The sequence below is a fragment of the Ictalurus punctatus genome, chromosome 7 (genome assembly GCF_001660625.3).
Source record: "Ictalurus punctatus breed USDA103 chromosome 7, Coco_2.0, whole genome shotgun sequence".
NCBI lineage: Eukaryota > Metazoa > Chordata > Actinopteri > Siluriformes > Ictaluridae > Ictalurus > Ictalurus punctatus.
The window spans coordinates 31,047,657-31,074,752 of NC_030422.2; the positions used below are offsets into that span (position 1 = coordinate 31,047,657).

At 38.7% G+C, this 27,096-nt stretch overlaps 2 protein-coding genes across 3 annotated transcripts in view; both read right to left on the reverse strand.

Moving 5' to 3' along the window:
* The window catches only part of LOC108261685 (centrosomal protein of 55 kDa-like), a 43,801-nt gene extending 26,584 nt beyond the window's left edge, over positions 1-17,217 (reverse strand). Inside the window, exons 1-7 of one of the 2 annotated variants that reach the window (XR_008396734.1) lie at positions 16,932-17,217; positions 15,998-16,204; positions 15,429-15,473; positions 15,174-15,324; positions 14,684-14,928; positions 14,433-14,597; positions 13,557-14,335 (exon numbers count right to left, since the gene is read on the reverse strand). Coding sequence is in view for 1 of the 2 variants with exons in the window: in XM_053681685.1 (XP_053537660.1) it covers positions 14,117-14,335; positions 14,433-14,597; positions 14,684-14,928; positions 15,174-15,324; positions 15,429-15,473; positions 15,998-16,198 (1,026 nt within the window). In the remaining variant the exon portion in view is untranslated. Of the gene's footprint in view, positions 1-12,639; positions 14,336-14,432; positions 14,598-14,683; positions 14,929-15,173; positions 15,325-15,428; positions 15,474-15,997; positions 16,205-16,931 lie in introns of those variants that run through there. The other variant, XM_053681685.1, reaches the window with a different exon arrangement.
* A 1,591-nt stretch (positions 17,218-18,808) lies between these two features.
* On the reverse strand, positions 18,809-24,830 carry LOC108261231 (uncharacterized). The gene is made up of 10 exons (XM_053681850.1): positions 24,497-24,830; positions 23,935-24,207; positions 23,124-23,372; positions 22,898-23,017; positions 22,375-22,452; positions 22,221-22,274; positions 22,033-22,107; positions 19,882-19,965; positions 19,751-19,806; positions 18,809-19,271 (listed from the first exon to the last, which is right to left on the reverse strand). The coding sequence occupies exons 1-10, from the start codon at positions 24,828-24,830 to the stop codon at positions 19,257-19,259; spliced, it is 1,338 nt and encodes a 445-aa protein (XP_053537825.1). The 3' UTR covers positions 18,809-19,256.
* Positions 24,831-27,096: the final 2,266 nt, after the last annotated feature.

Below are 27,096 nucleotides of genomic sequence, written 5' to 3' on the forward strand. Positions count from 1 at the left end.
GAATAGTAACGATACTAAATATTAATATAAAACTAATTACACTGAGTCATTAGACGAGGCATTAGGAATGTGTTCATTCTCATCACTGCATGGTTTATTGTTTGATTAATAAGTGGGATCACCTGTACCCAATGGTCTGTATGTCACATGTGAGTGAATCTGTCACTGAGAAACACACTCAACTGCTTTACTTTAACATCTCACCAGCCACAGATGATTACTTTGTAAAATGTTATTTCAAGAAGTGTTTTAGAATAGGAACAGAAATGAATAGTTATGTAATATATTTATTAACAGTCCTTCTGATTTTAAATCTATGATGAAAGAAGTGGAAAATCCTGATGTACCTCTCACTTTATGTGCAAAAGGAGCATTAGTATGGAGTAAAGAGGATGTAAGAGTGCTGTTCACTGACCCTTACTCAGAGACTTTTATTATGCTCATGTTATTATGAAATGACGCAGTTCTCCAGGAAGGAAAAGCCACATTGCAACCACCAGAGCTGTGAGCGTTTGTGTATGCACTGGCACTGTAGACGAACAGCGATGGTGTTATCAGCCTCAAACTAATGCTTTGTCCGAAATCGCCTACTGTGATAGTATAGTATATACTATATTCTGAATTCGATACTATATTATGCACTATATTACTCACTATACACTCTGCCGTCTAATGTATGACTTTAGAAGGCAGGGGTGGATTTAGTGATTTGGGTGCCCTAGGCAAAATGTAGGAATGGAGCCCTCATTTCAGTGTTTTAACATCGACACTTAAATTTTCAGCATATGTTATTTAGCATTAATAGCAATAATGAGGGGTGAACTGGGACCAAAATGTGCCCCTGGACTATCTGGCCCAGAGCAGACCTCCACATCCGTCCTACAACACGCCACATCATAACACACCGGCTCATTGATGGTTAGACCAATTTTTAACACCAGTTACTAGAATAAAAATATAACACTATACTGAAACATAAATGCTATTGAACAGATATCAAGTCATATTTGTTAAAAAGGCAAACAGAAAACAGAAGAACAGTGTGACAAAGAATATAAAACAATCAAGACAGCCTGTTAGCTAGTGAGGAGACATCATCTGGGTGCAGTGTAGGAGAGCTGCACCACTCAGCTGTACATCTCCTCAATCAGGACTGAAACTTCATATTTTAGCACTAACATGAATCCACATCTGAACGGCACACTATCATCATGTGACAGTAAACTCATATGATCATGTCTGTAGAGTTCAGGGTTTCATTTGGGAGCAGGTCAAAGTGCACTTTAAGTTCCCGGATGATGCGCTCATTCCACTGAAAAAACGAAGTGTGGAATGATGGACACTTCATGCACTCAACAGTCGCAGCTTTCCTTAAACAGTACAGTGTACCAATTCATTTTTGTAATCTGTTTGGCTGTTTCGCTAATGTTAGCGCCATCGCATTACGTGCATTTGACGTAATTTGCCGTTGACCAGGAAACAACATATACTTCCAGTTAGTACACTACTGAAAATGTGCCATTTGAGACGATACTACCCTTCTAAAGTTCATACACTAGACGGCAGAGTGTATAGTGTATAGTATAAGTGTATAGTGAATTGTATGTTATTTGGAACACACTGTTTTCGGTTGAATGAGTGCATCATCCGGGAAATTAAAGTGCACTTTGTTTTTTGGGGTTTTTCCAGTGAGAACACACTAATCACACTATTTATATTACAAAATGGCACAGAATAGTGCATAAGTGTGCAATTTTGGACGCACTATATCACTACTATCCCAAACATACTACATCTGTCATGTTGGCATTGTCATGTGACCTTTAACATCATCATAAACACAAAAATCTTAAAGGAACCACGAGGTTAAAGCAACCGCACTAATGGTAAAATGCACATCAGGAAAGTTAACTGAATCAGTCATTTAATGTGGGAAAATAACTGAGTTAACTCAGATGAAACAAGTTGACAAACTCTGCATGGTAATGTGCAAATGCAACCTTCTCAGCTCCAATTCAAACCAGACATGTACACATAAATAAACAAATAAATGTAGACTATAACTATATATACTCACCTTGAGCATGTGGCACTGGTGTAAGTGAAATCAGCACTGAAACAGAACAGAAACAGAGAACATGGAAAAGATTTAACGTATGATTGAAAGAGGAATATGTTCGACAAACTGATCTCATCTGTAAGGAACACAATATACTGCACTCTCAATTATAATTAAAGTCTAAAAAGACTAAAGTAAATGCCATGGTCTGCAAAGAGCTTACAACAAATGTATGGGCTCACTGTTGAAAAATATTAATCTTCAAAAGAATTTCCAAAACATTACATATACCATGGAACAATGTGAAAACCAGAAGTGGAGAAAATGGGGCACTACAGTGACGTTACCAAGAACAGCACGTCCCTCCAAAATTGATGAAAGGAGAAGAGGGAATCATGAGGGAATCATGAATAGCTCCAAATACCAATTTATTTAGCAAAAACTGCAGGCCTCTGTTGTACAGCTGAAGATGAACAAAAATATTCACCTCCCAACACAATCACAATCCAAGTCAACAAAGAAATGGCTTCAGAATGATCTTGAATTCATAAATGGTCAATGGTCTGAACTTATGTGGTGCTTTTTAACCTTTTTTTGTTCTACAAAGTGCTTCACACTGTGTCTTTCACCCATTCACACACACCAATGGGTGCAGAGCTGCCATGCAAGATGCTAGCCTGCCATTGGGAGCAACTTGGGGTCCAGTGTTTTGCACAAGGACACTTCGGCATGTGGAGTCACATGGGCCACGAATCAAACCACCAACCCTACAATTAGAGGTCACCCGCTCTACCACCTGAGCCACAGCCGCCCCTTCAGAAGAAGATAAAGTTTAAGAAGATGAGTTTCGGAATGGCCCAGTCAACCATAATGAAAAGAGGGTCTTAATGCAGTGTTCAGACATGTGATAGTGTTCATTTCAATTATTTTATTATCTCCAGGAAAATCATACCCATAAATGTACGAGGTGTAAAGGAAGAACTGTTACACATGCATGTTTGCAGGTCCACATCTAGTGTGAAGGTTCAAGCCATAGCTAAAAGTGATATTCCTCCTCACATGAGCGGTACTGTAATCTACATATAAACATAGTCTAAACAATTATGCACCTTAATCATTTAGAACTTTCATATAACATCACATTACAAATATTTATATTATTATAAAATATATTAAACATCTAGTTGTAACTCACAATAATAATATATAATGTGCATTATTATCCACAACACCCATGTAAATTTGTAAAGACCGTTGAAGCGTGACATTTAGTGTTAATGTAATTCCATGAGCATGTCTCTGTAACGTAATGGAGGCTGAGACGGAAACAAGTGCAGGTGAGGTAGTTTAATACAATAGTCCAAAAGATCAGGCAGAAATCAAGGTACATAGGCAGGCAAGGGTCAATCGAACAGTCAAACAGTCCAAACTAGACAAAGCAAAGAGACAAGGTCATAAACAAGAGCAAGGTTAAAACCAGAATAAACAAACACAAGATCAAGGTATCAAGGATTGGTAACAACAGAGACTGAAGGCAACTGAGCGTATACGTCGCAAAGAGTGAATGCATGGAAGGTATTATAAACTGTGGTTGTGATTGTGCTGTGAATTGGATGCAGGTGTGCGATTAGAATGAAGGTGAGTGTTCTGGGAATTTGTCCATGGTGGCCATGTTTGTAGACCGCAGTGCAGGATGGGAAATGTAGTCAATGGTTTGCTGTGAATTGACAGTCTCCTACTTTATCCGTGACCTGTAAAGGGGGTGTCTTCACCACACCTCCAGAAACTCCCATTCTACATTGCAGTACTGAAGCCCCTGGCGTTTAGTGAAAGCCTCAGGCAAACACCATGCCTCACCTCCCATCTCTACTGCACACACTTTGTCTCCAACAATCTCTACTACACACACTCTGGCTTTAATTTTCATTTAATGACTAAATGTGAAGAAGATGGCTGATTTTGGCCAACAATAAGTTCCACTTAAGTAAGCAAGTGAAACACCAGTGAAGTTATATTTATCCAGCATAGTTTCGAGTCAGTTATCACGCATTCACACCTCCTCCTCTTCTTCACAGCTGATCTCGGGCCAGTTATTTTAAGAAGAAAAGCAAAACCACAATGACCAACAGCCTATCTCTGCTCTCAGGCCTCTAACTCAACTAAGTAATTGGTAAATAATAATTACTAGTTAAAAATAAACTCTGTGCATCAGTTTGGTATTAGTGTGTATTAGAGTGAACTTTCTGTACTGAGATTTTTCCCTGTACAGACCATAATACTCACAAAAATGGAAATGTAGATTATAAGGCATTCTCTCAGTAAGTCTAGTTAACAGTAACATGGTTTTGTTAAACCTTTCTGTGCACAGGAAACACCACCAGAGTCTCACCACAGCAGCTAAAGACATTTCAGTTATTCACAACCCTGACTTCCATTGGTGAAAGTACAAACACCATCCAGTCATTTTCTTTTAGCAGATCAAATGATCATGAGAGGTTGTCACTGATCAGCAGATGACAGCAGGACACAGAAGATCAGCTACAGATTCCAACAATACAGACTCGTTTACACTCATTAGATTATTTAAACCCTGTGTTTTAAACTTGCTCTACTTGTACTCTTACCTGTTGAACTATCATAGTTACTGAGAGTAGTTACACATCAAACTAAACCCTTCTCATAACAGATATGGATACACTGATCCACCTGAGCAGTCATGCTGAAGTACACACAATGTCCTAATCACACAATAAACTCACAACTCAGGACATTCAGACTGCAGATGAACAACTTTATACCCCACCACTCACTCTAATGAAGACACAAAGAGAACATTTACTCACAGAGCATCACAGCGAGTGGACTGAACTCCATCCTGTCTCTCTAATGACTGACTGACTGAGCAGTGGTGTGTGGTAAAGTCTCAGCACTTCCTGTGTTGTCTCGCTGTCAGATTGCACCACAAGGAAAGAAAGAAAGAACGAGAAAGATCTACGATCTTTAACTTCTGTTTTAGTACATGCAGACTCTGTATCTGCTACTCCTTCCTCTTTCCAGAAAAATACTGAATATTAAATACTTGCTGTTTCTCTCTAACACCCAGACACAAAAGAGGACAGTGACAATAAAGGAGAGCAGAGGTGTGTGCTAAGGTCCTGTGTTCTCACAGAGCAAATGAGACAGAAAGAGATAGAGATAGAGAGAGAGAGAGAGAGAGAGAGAGAGAGAGAGAGAGAGAGAGAGAGAGATCTTCAACTTCTCTTTTAGGAGATATAGACTTTGCTGTGCCAGTTCCTTCCTCTTTCTAGGTAAATCACAATGTTTTTAACTCACACAGTTACATACATACAAAAGTGGACAAATGACAGCAGCAGTGGTCAGCTAATTTTATCTCAGATAACATACAAATATTTTAGATAGCTGCAGTGGGGCATTGAACACATTTTGGTACAAAGTACAATGAGACCTCAAATTACTGTAGATTTTACAGTAATTCACTGGAAACCTGGGTTTATATATCAGGAACTTTGCCAATGCAAGGCTTAATGTGAACGCAACAACAGGACATCACATAATACACTGAGTCTCAAGAATCTCAATTAAATCCAGCAGCTAAACACATGACACCTAACAGAAAATCACAAAATGAAACAAACTGGTTGCAGAAAACTGGCTGATAAAATATGTTTTTACTTCTTTGTTTGAATGCTTTTCACATTAAAGTCAACCAGAATTGATTTTTCAATTTAATACTATTTGCGATCGTTAGTAAGATGGCGGCACAGCAGTAGCACGCAGCGGCCTCTCCGGATCCATAATGGTGCTGTTTTTGTTTCGTAGCCGATTTATTTATTTATTTATTTTACAGCACATGGACATCAGAGCAACTGGTGTTTATGTTTACCATTGTAGGACACTGCTAAAATACAGAAATCATGCAACAATCAACCTGGCATGATGATCTGCTGGAGAAGCTACATGATCTTGGTTCACTGTGGAGACAAGGCCTCCAGTCCTAGGCATACCAGTGTTAAGTAGCAATAATAGAAATGCGATTAGCAGTGCAGAAAAAGCGGAACTTTTGGTAAAAACTTTTGTGAAGATCCACAGTACTGAAAATCTATCCTCAACAGCCAAGCAGTATAGAGATCAGACACTTGCCCAAAATCCAGGGATAGTAGAAAGAAGGACTACATCAGGGGGAGAGTTTACTTGCCATTTACTCTATTTGATTTAAAAAGCGCCGTATCAAATGCACGGCAAACGGCACCAGGGAAAGACGGTATATGCTATAACATGTTAGGTCACATGAGGGACATCACACTTGATGTAGTATTGAGACTAAGTTCAATATGGTATGGAATACAGGAAAAATCCCACTAACATGGAAACAGGCAGTTCTAGTTCCAATACTCAAACCTCAAAGACCTGTCAGATCCAGCAAGCTATAAACCCATAGCATTAACATCACAGTTAGGGGAAACTATGGAGAGGATGGTAACAGATAGATTAGATCACTATATAGAATGTAAAGGGCTTCTCTCACCGTATCAGTCAGGATTTCGTAAAGGTAGGGGGACCAAGGATTCTGTATTATGCCTAGAAGTGAACACATGTTTATAAGGTTTTATGGACACCACAGCTTTAGGAATCCCTATATTAAAAACAAAAATAATCTATTGTTAATCAAGTACATAAAGAAATTCCCACAGAGGTGCAAAAAGCTATTTAAAACAAAACTATGAACAATTTAACGGGAAGTAAACATATAATTTGAAATACTGCTTTGATGTAAACTTACAGAACCACTGTGAACCAGAAATAAAATGACATTAATTTCTGTAGTATAAATTTGTTAGTTAAAATAAATTAAAATGCAAATGGACAAACTCTACTTGGTAATGTACAAACACAACCAGTTCCATTTCCAATCAAATTAATTCATTTATTAATGTTTGTTTACTTCCATAATTAATTAATTAAAAGTAACTTCCTTTCTTTACAACCACAAACATTCTATTGATTAAACAATCTAAAAAAATTGGCTTGGTAATGTACAGAAACAACCTCCTCAACTCCAGTACAACTCAGACATGTACTCATGAACAAATAAAGAAAGAAATGTAAAATACAACTGTATATTATTACCCTGAGCAGGTGTCACTGGTACAAGTGAAATCAGCACTAAAAAAAGAACAGAAACAGAGAACATGATATACTGACACATGAAAAAGATGCAGTGTATGATTAAAAACAGCACGTTTTCGACACACTGAACTCATATGAAAGAAATACAGTGTGTGTATCAAACATGTATCAGCAGATATTATTCCTGATAGAAGGACTCAGTGGACACATTAATCCAAACAGCAGGACATAAAACCAATGGACTCTTTCACTGTAACACTCAGTACATATCCTAATCATAGACTAATCTCATCATTCAGGACTTTAAAGTGCTGTTAAAATTCTGTTTGAGATACACGCAGAGGAGAAAAGTAAAGCCTGGAGTTTGTAGCATGAGCCTGGACTCAGGTTCCTGTCTGTGTGGAATTTCCCATGTTCTGCCTGTAAGAGAACGACAGCTGAGAATGTTGACAAAAAAGACTAATTGGGCCTCAAATAAAGTGACAAATGTGTTGAAAGTGAGACCTTTAGTGTTAATGTAATTCCTTGGGCATGCCTCCTTTTCTGTCACTGGTTACCATGGTTATTATGGTTATTACGCTGATGAAAGCCGTTAGCCAGAAATGAGCATTAATGCAGATATTTCCCCTGCAGCATGCTTGTAGCTAGTGTTTCATTTGTTATTGTTTTAAAATATCTTGATATCTCAAAACACTTTTTTTCCAACACTCTCTACTGCACTCACTTTGTCTCCAACACTCTCTACTGCACTCACTTTGTCTCCAACACTTTCTACTGCACTCACTTTGTCTCCAACACTCTCTACTGCACTCACTTTGTCTCCAACACTCTCTACTGCACTCACTTTGTCTCCAACACTCTCTACTGCACTCACTTTGTCTCCAACACTCTCTACTGCACTCACATAATCTCCAACACTCTCTACTGCACTCACATAATCTCCAACACTCTCTACTGCACTCACTTTGTCTCCAACACTCTCTACAGCACTCACTTTGTCTCCAACACTCTCTACTGCACTCACTTTGTCTCCAACACTCTCTACTGCACTCACATAATCTCCAACACTCTCTACAGCACTCACTTTGTCTCCAACACTCTCTACTGCACTCACTTTGTCTCCAACACTCCCTACTGCACTCACATTGTCTCCAACACTCTTTACTGCACTCACTTTGTCTCCAACACTCTCTACTGCACTCACTTTCTCTCCAACACTCTCTACTGCACTCACTTTGTCTCCAACACTCTCTACTGCACTCACTTTGTCTCCAACACTCTCTACTGCACTCACTGTGTCTCCAACACTCTCTACTGCACTCACTTTGTCTCCAACACTCTCTACTGCACTCACTTTGTCTCCAACACTCTCTACTGCACTCACTTTGTCTCCAACACTATCTACTGCACTCACTTTGTCTCCAACACTCTCTACTGCACTCACTTTGTCTCCAACACTCTCTACAGCACTCACTTTGTCTCCAACACTCTCTACAGCACTCACTTTGTCTCCAACATTCTCTACTGCACTCACATAATCTCCAACACTCTCTACAGCACTCACTTTGTCTTCAACACTCTCTACTGCACTCACTTTGTCTCCAACACTCTCTACTGCACTCACTTTGTCTCCAACACTCTCTACTGCACTCACTTTGTCTCCAACACTCCCTACTGCACTCACTTTGTCTCCAACACTCTCTACTGTGCACAATTTGTCAGAAAAAAAAACATAATGCTGTAGACAGACAGACAGACAGACAAACAGACAGACAGATTTACAGACTTTCATCGACCCTGCAGGGGAAATTTGTGGAAAAAAAATAAGTAAATCTCCATATAGTCATCCAAGCTCAGGAACCCATGAACTTAGAGCCCTAAAGCCGTAACTCCACCACTGTATGCTCTCTGATTAAAGTAAAAATGCATGATCCCATCCATGATATACAACATGCATACCTAATTATGCATTTCAACATAAATAAAAAAAGAATACAAAAATGTGAGGGAAACATCTTTTGTTATGTTGAGATTACAAGATAAAAAAAATACATACATATCCTTTCTGGACGGACACCAATTTGTAAATTGTCTAACACTAAAAAATATAGTTATTTTCTGTTCTGTCAGCCAATGTCTACTTTAAAAACAGATGCACTCATCCATGATGTACAGCATGTACTGTATGCATAATGCTGCATTGTGATATGAGAATTATATCAAAACAACAACTTTTTTATGTAGAGGAAACTGCTTTTGTGAGAACCAGAAGAAAAATAATTGATGATATCAAGAGAACGGCAGAGAGAAAGGATAAATAAATAATTTATGGCCTTTCTGGACTACATTTGCATCACTGCCATTATATTCATTATAGAGATATTATTGTACCTAGTGGTCAAACATTGTATGCGCCTTTCCCAATCAATAACAACACACCATAAACAAACAAACAAACAAAATTGTCTTGCCTTTCAACAACATGTTAACAGCAGCCTACAAGCTAAAACAGGACCTGAGGAAATGAACAGATTCACCAATAGGAAATGTGATGTAATATTTCCTCTAGGCTATGATGTTGAGGGAACATCTATCCAATGAAATTAGGACAACATATTGTTTCAAAAGAAACATAAATCACGAATTGTTTTAACTTAACTGATGTAGGGAATCTAGCCAGCGGTGGGCAGAGCACAGACACACAGGAGGCTGTTTAGGTTTAGAATTTATTTAAAGTGTGTTGCTGTGAGTGCTCAGACGTCCGCGGGGCTGCCAGGGTGAGGAGTCTTCGGTCGCGTCGGAGTCTCTGCAAAAAACCACACAACAGATTCGTATGCAAGCCTTGGAGCCTCCTCTCCCTTTGCGAACGGAGGATCGCCCTTTTATACTCCCCCGTCGGCTGCCTGGTGGTGGAGAATTGCCGCGCTTCTTATCAGCCGCCAGCCATGTGTGTGTCGGCGGCTCCGCCCCGCAGCCACGCGCACTCCAGCTGTCCAAGACATTGGTGGTTCTGAAGCGGAGCTGTCCCTTCAGCACCACAGCGGCAGGAGAGCAGGAGCGATCTTTACTTCTTGTGCACCGGCTGCCGGCCCGTCGCCACACGGATTTAGTTTCCATCTGTTAGGAGATCCATTATAATGGTCTGTTGGATTAATCTTTGCTTGTTGGCATTTGAAATAGTTTTATTCAAGTGAGGATTTTAACATAAGAAAGAGGCTGAATGGTCAGCTTTTGAATCATAAAAACAAAACCAGGTCTACTCTACTTCCTGTGATTGAAGTTAACATGTACAGTAGGTTACACAGCCATACTTTGGGAATGTTTTTATTACAGTTAAAAATTTATTTCTGTTAGCATTGCACCATGAATTTCTCAACAAACTGCAGTTCTGTTCTTCAGAACTCTGAAGTGGGTTCAATTCACTTGGAATAACAGAGGTGCTGACACCCATTAACTTGTAGCCAGAGATTGGCTTATGGTGCAGGAGGAAGTGCATTTAAACCTCAAGATGTGGACGTCCGGGTTTGCTCCATGGAAGTTCTCTCTCGTTTGTTCCCATTCACCGGTGCCGGCATTTTCCTTGCAATCAGGGTGAATGGATAAGTGTACCTGCAATCATTTTTAGACGAATTTGCTACTTGCTACCGGTAAGTGTGGTTTATGTTTCCAGCAACAGGTAGTTTAGAACTAGATGATGTGTGCCAGGATCAGTGGGTGTTGTCCTCTATCTGTCTAGCTTCTGAATGTTAGATTCAAGCATCATCTGGCTATTGCTATCTGGTATGTAGTGTAGATTTATTTAATCATGGGCCGATTCCTGTTCGTTGGTGGCATCCAGTAACACAGGGATTTTAATATTTCCAGGAGTGGTCTTGATGTTGTTGTGCTACAGGTTTTGTGGCACTACTTTAAAGGGGTTATGATGCTTTTTAATGTTTTCCTTTTCCTTTAGTGTGTAATGTATCTGTTTGTGCATGTATAACATCTGCATAATCATCAGCATAATCTCCCCCAAAGGGATTTATTCTAACAGAGAACACTGCTCCAGACCTGCCTAAAATGACCTTGACCCCTCTCAACTGTGACTGAAAAGAAAAAAAAATCTGTGAATGTTTACTGCTGTGTGTTGCTCAATTGTTTTTTTATTTTCTTTCTTTCTTTATTTATTTTTTTCTTCGCAATGGAATATTTGGGAAAGGGAGGGGAGGAGAGAAGAAAAAAGGTCATGTTCAGCAGACATGTTTGGTAGACGTGTTCAGCAGAAATGTCCAGAAGAAATGTTTAGTTCAGCAGAAATGTGCAGCAGAAATGTTCATCAGAAATGTTCAGCAGAAATGTTCAGCAGAAATGTTCAGCAGAAATGTTCATCAGAAATGTTCAGCAGAAATGTTTAAGTCAGCAGAAATGTTTAGGTCAGCAGAAATGTTCAGCAGAAATGTTTAGGTCAGCAGAAATGTTTAGGTCTGCAGAAATGTTTAGGTCAGCAGAAATGTTTAGGTCAGCAGAAATGTTCAGCAGAAATGTTCAGCAGAAATGTTTAGGTCAGCAGAAATGTTTAGGTCAGCAGAAATGTTCAGCAGAAATGTTCAATAAAAATGAAACTGGAAAAAAAAAGAAACAGAGAAAATGATGTAAACATGGAAAAGATTCGGTGTATGACTGAAAACAAGACATACATGTATGTATATATAGCATTCTAGACCCTGTTATGCTATGCTTATTTTCCTGCTGTAGACATCAGACCCAGGTGAGTGTGAGAGAGAAGGTTATTTTTCCTGTTATCAGACAGTCCCTGAGCAGCAACCTGACAGAGAGGCGGAAACGTGTCCAGGACGTGCACAACATGCGGCTCAGAAGAGCGATCTTCTCCTAGCTATATGCAACAGTAAATATAATGAAGTACAAATCTGCTTTTTTTGTAAATGAATTGATATCTTGCAGAAGTTTTCTTATTTGACCTGTGCATCTTCTCAGATTGTGGATAATGACAGTGTGTGTGTGCCTTCAATGCTATCATCTGTTTTGGAATACAAGATGATTGCTCTAGATATCTTGTTTTGTTTTGAGTTTTCTTTTTTCGCTTTGCCCTGTAAATTATAGTAAATTACTCTTGATGGCTGCTAAATCCAATTAATCATAGCTTTAAACCCCTAAACACAGTAGAAAGTCACATGGACACAAATTCGGAAAACATCAAATAAATAATAGGCTAAATGTTAGCCTACACAGCTCTTGCTTGTGAAGTGGTATCGAGGCAATATCAAATTAAATAAGGCCAGCATGATATCTAAGGACTAAAACATACTAGGCTGTGTTATTTCCATAGGAAATCTTCATGGTGTGATTTGGTTACAACCCCTAAGCAGATTCTTTTCTTATAACAGCACGTCCCAAAGTGTTTTATACTCTTATAACACAGTCATTTGACAACAATATTTTTTCAAATGAAGTAAACAATAACTCGGCATGCTTTTTAAAAATCAGTTTATAGTTCTGCTTAATGTTGTGGCAGTTAAGTCCTGTTATCACGAGGCATTAGAAAACTGATGAACACCTCCTGACCAGTCAGATTTAAGAATTCAACAACATTATAATATAAATAGAATGACTAAATTATTATTATTACAAGCATAAAAGCATTGATTATGGAACACAAACAGGATAAGCTCTTTTTTTTAGAATGTAAATGGTATGACCAAAAGTATGTGGACACCTGAGTTTTGAACATCCCATTCTAAAAACGTAGGCATTAATATACATGTGGTCTCCCCTTCACTCCTATAACTCCACTCTTCTGGAAATACTTTTCACTAGATTTTGGACTGGGGCTGGGGGGATTTGCCCATTCAGCCACAAGAATGCAAGAGGTTAGGCACTGGTGTTGGATGAGAGGGCCCTGAGAGGGCCCCTTAGTTCCAGTGAAGGGAAATTGTAATGCTACTTCATACAAAGACATTTTAGACAGTTGTGTGCTTCCAACTTTGCGGCTACAGTTTGGGGAAGGCCATATGGGTGTGATGGTCAGGCGTCCACATACTTTTGAACATATAGTGTATTGATGTGTAAACAGATTTTTTTCTAACTTTTACTAACAATATCCTTTTGATTAAGTGCCATTTGTTCTGTCTGCACTACTGTAACATAAAATGGATATAAAAGAAAAGATCTGTACTGTGATTGGTACAGAAGTCATTTTGAAAGCTGTTTGGTGTGCACTTAGGATTCATGCAGTACACAGTACTACTGTAACTAAAAGCTTCTTCTCATCCTCAGCATTATGTTTTTCCACTGCAGTGGAATTTCATTCATTCTTTGCAAAGTATAAGCTCAGCTTAACATGTGTTGTGACATTACCAAGCCGTGTTTTCACTTTGTGTGTCATTCCTCGTTTGATCCTGTTTCTGTCCAAAGTTCCCGTGTTTATGGCCTGACCTAGTTTGTCCTGTTTGCTGACTGTCTGTCTTTTGCCGGTTTCTTGACCACGAGGTTGCTCAGTGATTTTGGATGATTTGCTTTGTTTTCATTAAATCGGTCTAATACAAGGATTTACACACATGCAGCCTAATTCAAGACAGTTCTGATTTCCAGCATCAGGACAGATTACTGAAAGTGAGTCTATCCTGTGCCACTTCAACACCTTTGAGGTGATACTAGGGAAGAAAACTTGCCACTTGGGCACATTACAGTTACCCAACCAGAACGAACAGAAGTTAAAATGTACTTTAAATATGCTCCACATTGATGGAAAGGCAGTACCTTTGCAAATACTCAAAAGCCGATCAAGCACACCATTGATTAATCCAAAACTAAATGCAAAAACAGTGGAAATTTGATTTGGAATACAAAAATATAAAAAGACATAAAAAAGAGGAAAAATGGAAAATATAAGCAATATCAAGCCCTAATCCCTTAATTAAAGCAGTAGTCAATGTGTTCAAGGAGCTTTCTGTGCTGGCTGACAGGGTATGAGGCGCTGCAGATGGGACAGTCCAGAAAGCGCTCATCCAACGTGTTGGAGCTCTTTAATGGAGATGTGGGGTTCAGGATACGGTCCTGATTGGTCGTCTTATCCAAATCCAGCCTGGTGCATGAGCTTGGCTCAGAGAACCGAGTTTCTCGCTGCAGTTTCTGTATATTGTTATTAAAATAAATCAATCAATAAATAAAGTTCACTGATTTGGATTGACTGAATTACTTTCTGATTTACTTATAAAATCAACTTTACCTTTTTTTTAAAAGTGATACTTTGGTGAACGTGGATTTCTGCCGACTCCAAGCGTGTGATTTGGTCTCTAGCCTTGCGAAGCTCCTTCAGCACTTTGTGGAGCAGGTGCTGTAGACTTTGTCGGTCCTGTTTTTCGTTCTCAAAGTCTCTAGCAGACGATTGGACCTGCCAGATAAAGTTGGAAATGCTTTAGAGAATCGATCCATCATCTATCTGGTAATATAAAGGTTCACTGAAGCAAAATCTTGTACCTGTTGCTCTAAAACAGCCATTCTTTTCTGATCTTCATGCCGTAAAGCTAAAGTTTGTCGCCAACTTCTACGCTCCACTTGCAGTTCCTCCTGGACTCGCACCACCTCACGGCTCTTCTCTTCATACTTGGCTTTCAGCGCCACCAACTCGACCTGTAGGCGGCTCGCCCTTTTGCGTTCCTCCTCCATCTCCCTCGGGCTCTCCTGCAGCTGCTTCTCCTGCTGCATGGAGGCAGGTGACTGACCTGGATCACGGGAGTCAGAAAGACAGACCTCTGAATATTACCTTTCATCAAGTTAAGAGAATCTTGAAGCACCCAGTAACCTTAGATAACCTTAGATAACAGATGAAATTTGCCATTATAGTAGAAAAAGAGCAGATGTGAAGTGGACCTTTAAAAACATTTGTTGCAGAGTTTCTCGTAGCATGTAAAAGAAGTGGATTCACTCAAGTGACATCACTTCCTACTGGTTTTCGGTGAGGCCCTACCTTCTGATTTGGTCTCTTCTTGCTGTTGTTCTAGTGTTCGCTGGGCTTGGTTTAACTGCTGCTCGAGCTCTATACGTCTGGCCAGATTCCACTGCATACAGGACTCTCTCTCATGGTCATAAACTTTCCATTTCTGATTTTTTTCCTGAGCCTAGCACAGGGGGAAATAAAACACATGTCATCAGGTAATGAGTTCAACTATGCTGAGCAGCAACGTAGAAGAAAATCTGAGTGTCATGCTTTCTGTCGACTCACATCTCGCAGTTGCTCCTTGAGAATGGCGATCTCATCTGAAGGAACCTATTAAATACATCAAGAATGTGATTCTTCACCTAGAACTACAACCACATATTAAAACATTTTCATACCATGGTGTTGTTGAATACTCAAATCTGATGTACAATCTTAATGCACTTGCAACTTTATAATCGTCTCATCCACCATGAAAAGCCACCCTCTCCATTAAAATCTCACTCATTCAGAATTATTCCATACAAATTAGATCTATCTAGACAGCGGGCTAGCCTCCAGAGGAAAACCGTATTAGCAGAACGATCAGTTATTTGGAGCTGTTCAGTTTCTTAACATTTTACCACTATGAAGAAAAACTATTCACTTTTCATATTATTGCTGATTTTTATTTATTCATTTGGAGAGAAAAAAAATATGCAAAGTGACTCCTCCAAGCATGGAACACAATAGTGAAGTGATTCTGAGCTTTGAAACTTGCAGTCAAAACCTTGTGCTTCAAAACAGTTGTGTTCCTCGACCTGTAAGGGGTGCATCGTTCATAGTCTGAATTCTACAGACAAAAAGAGACTCACCTCCAGCAGCTTGGCTTCATCTGACTCAGGACATGCAGGATAAAGCCTTCCATTTTGTTTCGACATGTCCTCCAAAGTCATCCTCAGCTGGGCATTTTCCTTCTTTAATTTCTCAAGTTCAGCTTCTACAGCCTTTGAGCCACTGCTTATAAATCCTAGTTTCTTTGAAAACGTTTTCATGGCTCCTTTAAATCCCATCATTGTTCCCTGGAAAACAATAAGTGTATACCAAGCATTTATTTATTTATTCATGTGTTAGTTAGACAGACAGATTTAATGATCATGGAGGGAAATTCACCTATTACAGCAGCAGACAGATAGAAGTTTACTAAACGTAATTAAACATGATATTAATTAACAGTATTAATTAGTATAAGTATTTTTATTTTATGCACCTTAATTAAATGTTGTTTATATGGTGTTATTATAAGACCTTATGAGTTAAAAGGTAGTTTAATTTTTTTTTATTACAGAATTTTCTACCAGAAACACATTTAGGGTATTGATTAGATAAGGAATAAAACAAGATAAAGTGCATTATTTTTTAATTACAGCACACCGGAAGTGTTTAATTCCCCTCATACCACAGTAACTTGCTAAAAGGGACCATTTTTAATGAGTTAATGACACACACAGCGTTGATACCGTTCCAATGGAGGCACCGAGGTTGCAATTCTTCCGGACCTGAAGGGGGCAGCAAATACGCGCAAGTGTTTTAGTCCGTCCACAAGTGGTGACGAAGAAGAAGACGAACAATAACAACAAGCACACGGGAAAAACTACAGAAGTTTATCTCCACCGCGCGAAGTGTGTCATGTTCTGCGTTTCATATCTATAGTAGTGGTTTAGTACAAGGGCTTCAGAGCGCTCTTATTATTCTTTCCTGCTTTATTCTCTCCTGCATTAACCATCTTTCTGTAATAAACCGTTTTACCTTCAGAGGACGAGTCTGCGAGTGTTGTAAAATGTCCACTACAATTTGGCGTCTCCTGGCTGGACTGCACGAGTCTTTCAGATTTTCTGGAGAAGTCTGTGTTGATGTGAAGGAGGTTTGTTCTTTGTCGTGGAGACTGAAAGACTGATGTGGCCTCGCCACTGACCGGTAGACGTCATCAAGAATTTAGAATTTCATGATGTCATGCAGTCATGATGTCATGCAGTCATAGTGTACTGTTCTCATAGTGTACTACTCTCATAGTGTACTGTTCTCATAGTGTACTGCTCTCATAGTGTACTGTTCTCATAGTGTACTGCTCTCATAGTGTACTGTTCTCATAGTGTACTGCTCTCATAGTGTACTGCAGACATAGTGTACTGCTGTCATAGTGTACTACTCTCATAGTGTACTGTTCTCATAGTGTACTGCAGTCATAGTGTACTGCAGACATAGTGTACTGCTGTCATAGTGTACTGTTCTCATAGTGTACTGCTCTCATAGTGTACTGCAGTCATAGTGTACTGCAGTCATAGTGTACTGCTCTCATAGAGTACTGCAGACATAGTGTACTGCTCTCATAGTGTACTGCTCTCATAGTGTACTGCTTTCAGTGTACTGCTCTCATAGTGTACTGCTGTCATAGTGTATTGCTGCCTCTGTGGAAGGGAGTCAGTGATATAAGAAATTTATTTATTTATAAAGAGATTTTTTAAAATGATTTTTACAAATGGTGCTCAACAACAGAAGCTAATTTGTGTTCAATTGAAATAAAACTCATAGATGATCAATTTTATGTTGAATTCACAGACTGAGCTACTTTTGGGACCATGTTCAACATGTGAGATAAATATATAAGTTTGGATATTCCCTCAGTTTTAGTCGAGGATTCTGCCCAAAATAGATAAGTCTTTAGAAAAGCAATGATTTAAGGATTTTTTCATCCCTTCAATTTTAGATTTGAAGTTTGAGTGTTCTCTATTAGCACAGTTCTTGGTAATCATAACCCCTGGGTACTTAACCTCCTCTTTTACTGGAATACCCTCTATTTCTTCTTCTAGAGAAAGTCCTGCCAAGAATATCAATACCTATATTATCCTCAGTTTTGCTTTTTTATGATGAAAGACATTAATTGAACTGCTAGGTTAAACAGTAATGGTGAAATTGGGCATCCTTGGTGGATTCCTCATTTAATCTGAATTCTGGGTGATAGACCCAGGTTCAGGGAAACACTACTGAAAACATCATTATAGAACATGGATATTACACTACGAAACATGGGACCAGAGCCAAAGATTTCTAAAGACTTCAACAGAAAAGGGTGCTCGAGGGTATCAAATGCCTTGAAAAAAATCATTTAAAGATAACGGACAAAAAGACAGATTTAAAAGCAAGAACTACAACCTTACTGAAGTCATTCCTCCCACACAGGCATATCAACACATTTACAAAGACCCATGTTACCTTATGAACTCGCCCCTGTGACCAACGCTATAGAAACATTCAGATACTATTTTCATCAGTATCGTAGCAGGGCTCTATGCTAACAATTTCTTTTAGGAGCACTTGTGCTCCGAATTACAAAAAATTGAGCATGTTTAGGTTGTTTTTTTTTTTATATTTATTTATGTTTTTTAGTGATGGTAACATTAATGTGCCACAATATAACACACAAGTAGGCATGAGAAAACTTGAGCTGGTCAATTATGACAGAATTTAGGAACATAGTGTGAGTCAGGACACATTAATTTACCTTCTGATAAACTAAATTTTATATTTTCAGTTCATTTTACAGACTGTATGCAAAAAACAACCGTTAACCTGTGACATGAGTGACTGGTTAAATGAGTTTAATTAATGTACTGTATAAGTTGAAACATACAAGAACGTTAAAAAGGACACATGGTACACGATAGTAATGTAAATAATCTAATGTAAAAATGTGAGAATAAAACTTATAATGAACAATTTCTCAAAAGCTGGAATGTGTAAATGCATAACTAAATTAAATAAGCAATTTGTAGCAAAAAAACAAGCAATTGTGCAACCATTGTAATGTGTGCTATACATCATAGGACTTCATAAGGTGTCTACTAGATCATCCAAACCACAGTGTGAAATCTGTAGCCCTGTGTATTTAATTTTTAAGTATCTAATTTACTCTTTCAGTTTGCACAGGTGTATTACTGAATCTGGCAAACATTTCTTTTCACTGCTGTGGACTGAAGTGGTGTCATCCTCTTCCACCACTTTAATCAAAACGGTCCCCAGCTTTAGTCCAGCCACACTTGCCCATGAGCAGATCGGATGTCCACATGGTTGAGTTCAGTCCAGTGAAGTCTGAGTTTGCATAGAGAAAAAGATCACATAAATACAGGTCAGGAAGCCAGGTTCAGGTGTGCAACATCAGCCATTACCCATCTGGCTCCACATTAAACCACTCCCCTTTGCTCAATTATAATACTAGAATTACAGCTCAGGCTCTCTTCTGACTAATGTCTGGTTCTCTAGTACTAACTTTCTGATTCGATGGCTGCTGCAACAAATCATCAAGTTGTTTGGTGTCAGTTCTTTGAATATTCATAACAAATTATTATAACAAACTATTAGAAGACGATGGAAAGTTCTCTAGCTAGCTACCAAACTAAGATTCTGGGAAGTGGGGCTTTGTGTACAAGGAGTAAACCCAACCTTTTCAATGTTTTTGTAGTTCACCTTACAACTGCTAGAGCCCAAATCCTGCCTAATACCTATTTCTTACTTCATGGTGTTCGGTTTGTCTTTTAAGCTTCATAACAAGCTGGTGTCATCAGTCTTACCTTGGTGTTCAGCTTCAGCTCTGAGTATACAGTATCAGCACCAACACTGGCTTTTTCTAATTGGAGCAAGAGATATTGTATTAATCTCTAGAAAAATCCATCTAAACACATTAAATAATGGTTTTCTCTACCTTTTATTCTCATAGATTTTTTCTGTGGTTTTATTACAAGTTCACTATAAGTCACATCACTACCACTGGGTTCAGCATCAACATCTGCAGAGAGAACAAAACCATCACAGATCACCAGCCTTATAATACATCATTCATTACAGCATCACTTATACCACAGTGCTGTTGAAGTCTCAGTTTTTATAGAAACATCTCAGTGGCTATTTGTCAGTTTCAGGAAGTGGCGTCTTTGTTCCTTGGACGTTTCTGGTTAGTTGTCGAGCACATTCAAAACAACGGCAGGTGCTTTATGCACAGTGAGATTGCGATATTGTATCTCGCCATTAAAAATGTCAGTATTAAAACTAGGACCATGTTGCTCGGTGGTTGGATGCTCCCTCAGGCCCAGATATAACCTACTTATTAAATTAAAGTGTTTAGATTTCCGAAAAACAAAAACACACCTGGATTCCAGCAGTGAAGCGAGAAGCTGTATACCGATTAGCAATTCTAGGATATGTAGAACACACTTTAGCGCTAGTAAATAAACAACATTTTTGCCACTGAGTTGTTTGTATTTCTTTTCATGCATTATTTAAACATGACGCAGCATAATTTGAGCCAGCGTAGTGGCTCCGTCATTGTTTTCATATTGTGGCGCCAGGCCGGTAGCCGGCGCACAGGAAACGAAGATCACTGCTCACGCGACTGCCGCAGTGGCGCAGAAGAGACAGTTCCGCTTCAGCGCCACCAAATGTTTTGGACATCCAGAGAGCACGTGGCTGCGGGGCGGGGCCGCCGACACACCCACGGTTCGTGATTGGTGCACCGTGCGGAAGAATTCCACCATCCAGCAAGCGAGGGGAGAGTATAAAAGGGCGATATTCCACTCGCACAAAGAGAGAAATATTTCCGAGCACGTGCGCGAATTTCTGGCGTGTTTATGCAGTTTTGCCGTCGCGTGCCTGTCTGCTAATCGCTGTTGTGTGTTTTTTCGGGTTTCAGGTGACTCCGACGCGAGTGACGGCTCCGCCGCGCCCTATTGACTGTAACCGCCAACGGCTGAGATCCTCACCGCCCAATCGCCCTTCAACCCACACACGCACACACACCCCCGTTCACCGATTGGCTTAAATAAATCCCCCATAACATTGAAACAGCCTCCTGTGTGTCTGTGCTCCGCCCACCGCTGGCTAAAATCCCTACAATATGTAGCTAGCCTGCTTTTGATACGTTTGTAGCGACAATGCCAGGTTTGTATTTCCGTTTCATTTCTTAATGTTCTGTGGGTTATAACTAGGAAGGTAGCAGTTCACATTCGTTATCTAGCTATCTAGTCAGCTGACAGATGCGATGAGTAGCACTTTATAATAATTTTGTATTGTGTAACATTAGCTAACATCATTAGTTTACAAAAGATAACCGTAAACAACAGTTTTCCATCACTTCTTAAGCATGGTTTATGTTTATTCCAGCATGCACTAATGCATTTTAAACAATAACAGTAGTAACTGTTAACATTATGAATTAACCAGGTACAACGACCACTAAAAACCTCCCTGGTCATCTTAACGCCGAGACACGCAGAGTACATTTTGACGATGTTTGACTTGCTCCAACTTCAAACACAAGACAAATGTCATCCAAATTGTACAAACAAATGTTCCCAACTTTTCCACCACGGAAGTAATTGTAAGCATCCAGACTGTGATAGGCTTTTACTGCATCTCTCGTGTAGACGCACTGGCTATTAACCAGCTAATGGTACATGTCTGGATAAGTATCTTCATGTAAACGTTTAATGTTCTGTGTGAAAAGTTCTCTCCCTGGGTAATGCCACTTCATTTATTTTCAGTTTTTGTAAATACCTCAACAATTCAGATTTAGCTAGACCTAAAAAGTATGCGCTTGTCATTTTGTTTTGACTCGTCTGGGATTTAAAAATAGCGAAATGGAAATGCTTCAGGACCAGACATGTGCAGTAGCACTGTAACTCGTTTATTATTGTTTACGTCCTTAAAGTGGTCTATAGTAATAATTCCTTTATCTTTCAGTATGCACTGTAGCATCTGTTCAGGACAGTGATTGTCAGTGTAATAGATGACTGTATATATTGGAGACTGTTCCACTTGTAGATTTATGCGAAATGTCTCATCATTAAAAATACTCTACCGTTGTTCCCCTTTGCCTTATTTTTCTCCGTGACCTCTGCGTAAGTGTCTTCTCTGCTCTCAGCTGCAGCTTCACCTGAACACAGTGCAGTGTGTTAATCACTACAAGACACTGCTGTACTTTACTGTACAGCATTCATCTACAGTTATGTCTCCTACTGCAACAGGAAGTGTTTGAAATAAAGCTACCTGTTCCACTCGCATCTGCCTGGTCCACAGTGGTATAGATATTAGCATTTCCTTCTGAAAACAGAAGAAACATTCTCAAAAAATGCAAAAAAAAAAAAAAAAGTTGTTTTATGAAGACATGTAGAAATAAACAGTGATTGACAGAGTGTCTGACCAGCCTGAAGTGGTGTGTGTCCTGACTGAGAGTCTTCAGCTCCTGACCGGCTCTGATTCTGCTCTGATGTCTGATTTTCTATAGAGGGAGACAGATTCTACATCTGAACCGGGTGTAAATATTGTAGGAAACACTTTATTTTACACAGCGCTGATTACAGTACACTGTACAGCCCTGTAGGGGAATTATCAAAAAATAAAAAATAAAAATAAACAGTGAGGAATAGTTACAAATACTAGCTATGGATATAATGCTAATAACAGTGTCATTTGACAGGGATTTCCATAGTTAATACTGGAAAGTAATTTTTTGTTTATTGTGCAATCTACATTTTATTAACGTTGTTTAATTCTGTACACTATAATCTGGACTGTGACCATATTAATTTAAATGTGTCCAATATTCTAAACAAGCCCCCCTTTCATCAACTTAATATTTCCATATAAATCAGTATTATACTCTATGCTATATACTCCAAGTAAGTAGTATATTCTATATTACTTAGATAAAGCAGTTATCAGACCTTTCTTTATTTTGCAGAACCACAGCAGGATCATTAAGATTAATAAAATAATGAAGAAGGCGGCCAAACTCAGTCCCACAGCCACTCCTACTGTTCCAGCGCTGGATCTAGAACCTGAGCCTGAGGAAAGAAAGAGACCAGAATTTAAGCATTTAAGCAGTGTACATCTAAACGCTGTCATTTAAGATAGAAATAAATAAAAAGAAATTCTCACAAGGTTTCTCACCTCTGACTGAGACCCAGCTTTTCGGTGACTCTCCTCTCTCTGGGTGTTTACAGTGGTAGAAACCTTCATCTGACTTTGAGACAGTTCGGATGATCATCTCTCCTGTAGTCTGTGTCTGGAGAACTGATCCATCTTTATAGAAATCAGCTCGGAGGTTTGAGGACTTTGGGTTGCGATGTAAACAGCGTAGAGTCAGAGGATGTCCCTCAGTCACAGGATGGACAGGACTCTCCAGGATCACATCACCATCTAGAACACAGAAAATCAAATGTACAGCAAAATGGATTACAACATGAATATTTATTTATATAAACAGTGACTAATTATATAAATATCCTTAGTTTATGGTGTGTAATACAATAACTAATTGATATGTATTATAGTGTAAAGCCAATCCTGACTGAAATCAAGTAGTGTTGATCAGAGTTTGTTCAAATAACTGCAGTCTCTGTAACTTTCAGTGTGAAACTCATTAGTGTTATTGTGTTTGTGGTGTTGAATTGGATGAAAACTCTTTAGGAGTGTAAAACTAGAGTTGTGTAGAGTCACATTACAGCCTCATTCAGTGTTTTACCTGCTCTACCGTAGCTGATTCAGCTCATGAGAGAAACTCCACTGTGCCGTTCTGTTGCTGTCTTCAGGTAATATTAAAATGACAAAACATTCAGAACTTTCAAAACATTACTGAGATAAACCAGTTCAGTGTGTCTTGTTGAACAGTTCTCCCAGTTGGAAACCCAGAGTTCTGAATATTCTGTAATGAAACATTTCCCTTCTCCTTTAACAATAAACACACTACATGAAGACTCACCATGCACTGTGATGTTGACAGGATTACTGTTTTCTCCAGATTCAGACGCACACCAGTAAACTCCAGTGTAGGATGTGTAGAGGGAGCTGATTTCACATGTAGATCCTGTAACTGATCCCCTTGAACAATCTGACACTATCGCTCTGTGTATGTATCGAATCACTCTCCATCCAGTAGAGTTACTCTGGTCCTCACAGCTCAGTGAGAGAGAGTCTCTAGTAAAGTGTTGAGTTCTGCTGGGATTGATGATCAGAGAGACTGGAGGAGATTCACCTTAAACACAGAACATTATAATTCACGTTATTATGATTGTGATTTCATGACATAACTTACACTGAACACATTTACACCTCGTTTAATTAAACAGTGCTATTTGAAGGAGAATAATCCTCTACCAGTGCTTAGGGCTATTCAACTGCCTTAAACATTCCTCACTCAGGAGGGTGAATATAAAGATTTTTACACCAAACATTATCACAGCTGTGAGTCTGCAAATTTAAGATCAATGCTGTGTACATTTATATATTTTATTAAAGCATCTATATTCAATAATGCAACACACCAGTGATCCATAGTGGCTGTGAATGGCTGTAGTTTGTGTAAAAGGGTCGTTGCTCTCTCGCTACACTGCAGATATAAACTCCTGTGTGATTAAGAGCAGCAGGACTGAGAGTGTAGGAGCCTCCAGATCCTCTGCTGCTGTCTGAGAGGGGCTCCAATCTATACCTGATACGGCCGTCATTGTGTCTGTAGAGAATCTCTCTGTACCACCTGAATGTCCAGTCTGTAGAGGAGTCTGTAACCTCACAGCTTAGAGTCACTGAGTCTCCTTCAGTCAGCCAGCTCTGTGGAGATACACTCAGTACTGCCCCTGGTCTCTCTGTACATACATACATACATACAAATAAATAAATAAACAAATAAATATATAAATAAATAATAATAATTTTATATATATATATATATATATATATATATATATATATATATATATATAATATATATATATATATATATATATATATATAATATATATATACACACTACATTACAGAATCTGCACATTTACTTTATACACAACAATCCTGCCATGTCAAAAATATCATCTAAAGAGTACAGAATAGTAACGATACTAAACATTAATATAAAACTAATTACACTGAGTCATTAGACGAGGCATTAGGAATGTGTTCATTCTCATCACTGCATGGTTTATTTTTTGATTAATAAGTGGGATCACCTGTACCCAATGGTCTGTATGTCACATGTGAGTGAATCTGTCACTGAGAAACACACTCAACTGCTTTACTTTAACATCTCACCAGCTACAGATGACTACTTTGTAAAATGATATTTCAAGAAGTGTTTTAGAATAAGAAAAGAAATGAATAGTTATGTAATATATTTATTAACAGTCCTTCTGATTTTAAATCTGTGATGAAAGAAGTGGAAAATCCTGATGTACCTCTCACTTTATGTGCAAAAGGAGCATTAGTATGGAGTAAAGAGGATGTAAGAGTGCTGTTCACTGACCCTTACTCAGAGACTTTTATTATGAGAGCTCATGTTATTATGAAATGACGCAGTTCTCCAGGAAGGAAAAGCCACATTGCAACCACCAGAGCTGTGAGCGTTTGTGTATGCACTGGCACTGTAGACGAACAGCGATGGTGTTATCAGCCTCAAACTAGTGCTTTGTCCGAAATCCCGTACTGTGATAGTATAGTATATACTATATTCTGAATTCGATACTATATTATGCACTATATTACTCACTATACACTCTGCTGTCTAATGTATGACTTTAGAAGGCAGGGGTGGATTTAGTGATTTGGGGGCCCTAGGCAAAATGTAGGAATGGAGCCCTCATTTCAGTGTTTTAACATCGATACTTAAATTTTCATCATATGTTATTTAGCATTAATAGCAATAATCAGGGTGAACTGGGACCAAAATGTGCCCCTGGACTTTCTGGCCCAGAGCAGATCTCCACACCCGTCCTACAACACGCCACATCATAACACACCGGCTCATTGATGGTTAGACCAATTTTAACACCAGTTACTAGAATAAAAATATAACACTATACTGAAACAAATTCTATTTAAACATATTTACTTGAAGTCGCACTGAACAGATATCAAGTCATGTTTGTAAAACAGGCAAACAGAACAACAGTGTGACAAAGAATATAAAACAATCAAGACAGTGTGTTAGCTAGTGAGGAGACATCATCTGGGTGCAGTGTAGGAGAGCTGCACCACTCAGCTGTACATCTCCTCAATCAGGACTGAAACTTTATTTTGTAGAACTAACATGAATCCACATCTCATCATTTTACCCCCCAATGTAGACCACTACTACCACAACTACTACCACTATAATAATAATAATAATAATAATAATAATAATAATAATAATAAATTGTATTTTTCTAATGTTAATATTATGAAATGAATCTTGATATTAGGCCTATATTAATAAATAAATCTATTTCACTAGATCGTTAACCAAGAGCAAACAATAAGTCACTGTATGGTACAGTAGGACAGCAGCTTATTAAAATATTTTTTCTAAATTGTGGTAATATTTATTTGAAGTAGCACTGAACATGAATCCACATCTGAACGGCACACTATCATTATGTGACAGTAAACTCATATGATCATGTCTGCAGAGTTCAGGGTTTCATTTGGGAGCAGGTCAAAGTGCACTTTAAGTTCCCGGATGATGCGCTCATTCCACTGAAAAAACGAAGTGTGGAATGATGGACACTTCATGCACTCAACAGTCGCAGCTTTCCTTAAACAGTAAAGTGTACCAATTCATTTTTGTAATCTGTTTGGCTATTTCGCTAATGTTAGCGCCATCGCATTACGTGCATTTGACGTAATTTGCCGTTGACCGGGAAACAGCATATACTTCCAGTTAGTACAATACTGAAAATGTGCCATTTGAGACGATACTACCCTTCTAAAGTTCATACACTAGACGGCAGAGTGTATAGTGTATAGTATAAGTGTATAGTGAATTGTATGTTATTTGGAACACACTGTTTTCGGTTGAATGAGTGCATCATCCGGGAAATTAAAGTGCACGTTGTTTTTTGGGGTTTTTCCAGTGTGAACACACTAATCACACTATTTATATTACAAAATGGCA

Coding starts and splice junctions, on each gene's coding strand:
- LOC108261231 (XM_053681850.1), bottom strand. CDS start 24,830: ATGTATGTATGTACAGAGAGACCAGGGGCAGTACTGAGTGTATCTCCA. Junction 23,373..23,934: donor TGTCAACATCACAGTGCATG/GTGAGTCTTCAT, acceptor TCTGTGTTCTAG/ATGGTGATGTGATCCTGGAG. Junction 22,108..22,220: donor GGCAGATGCGAGTGGAACAG/GTAGCTTTATTT, acceptor CACTGTGTTCAG/GTGAAGCTGCAGCTGAGAGC.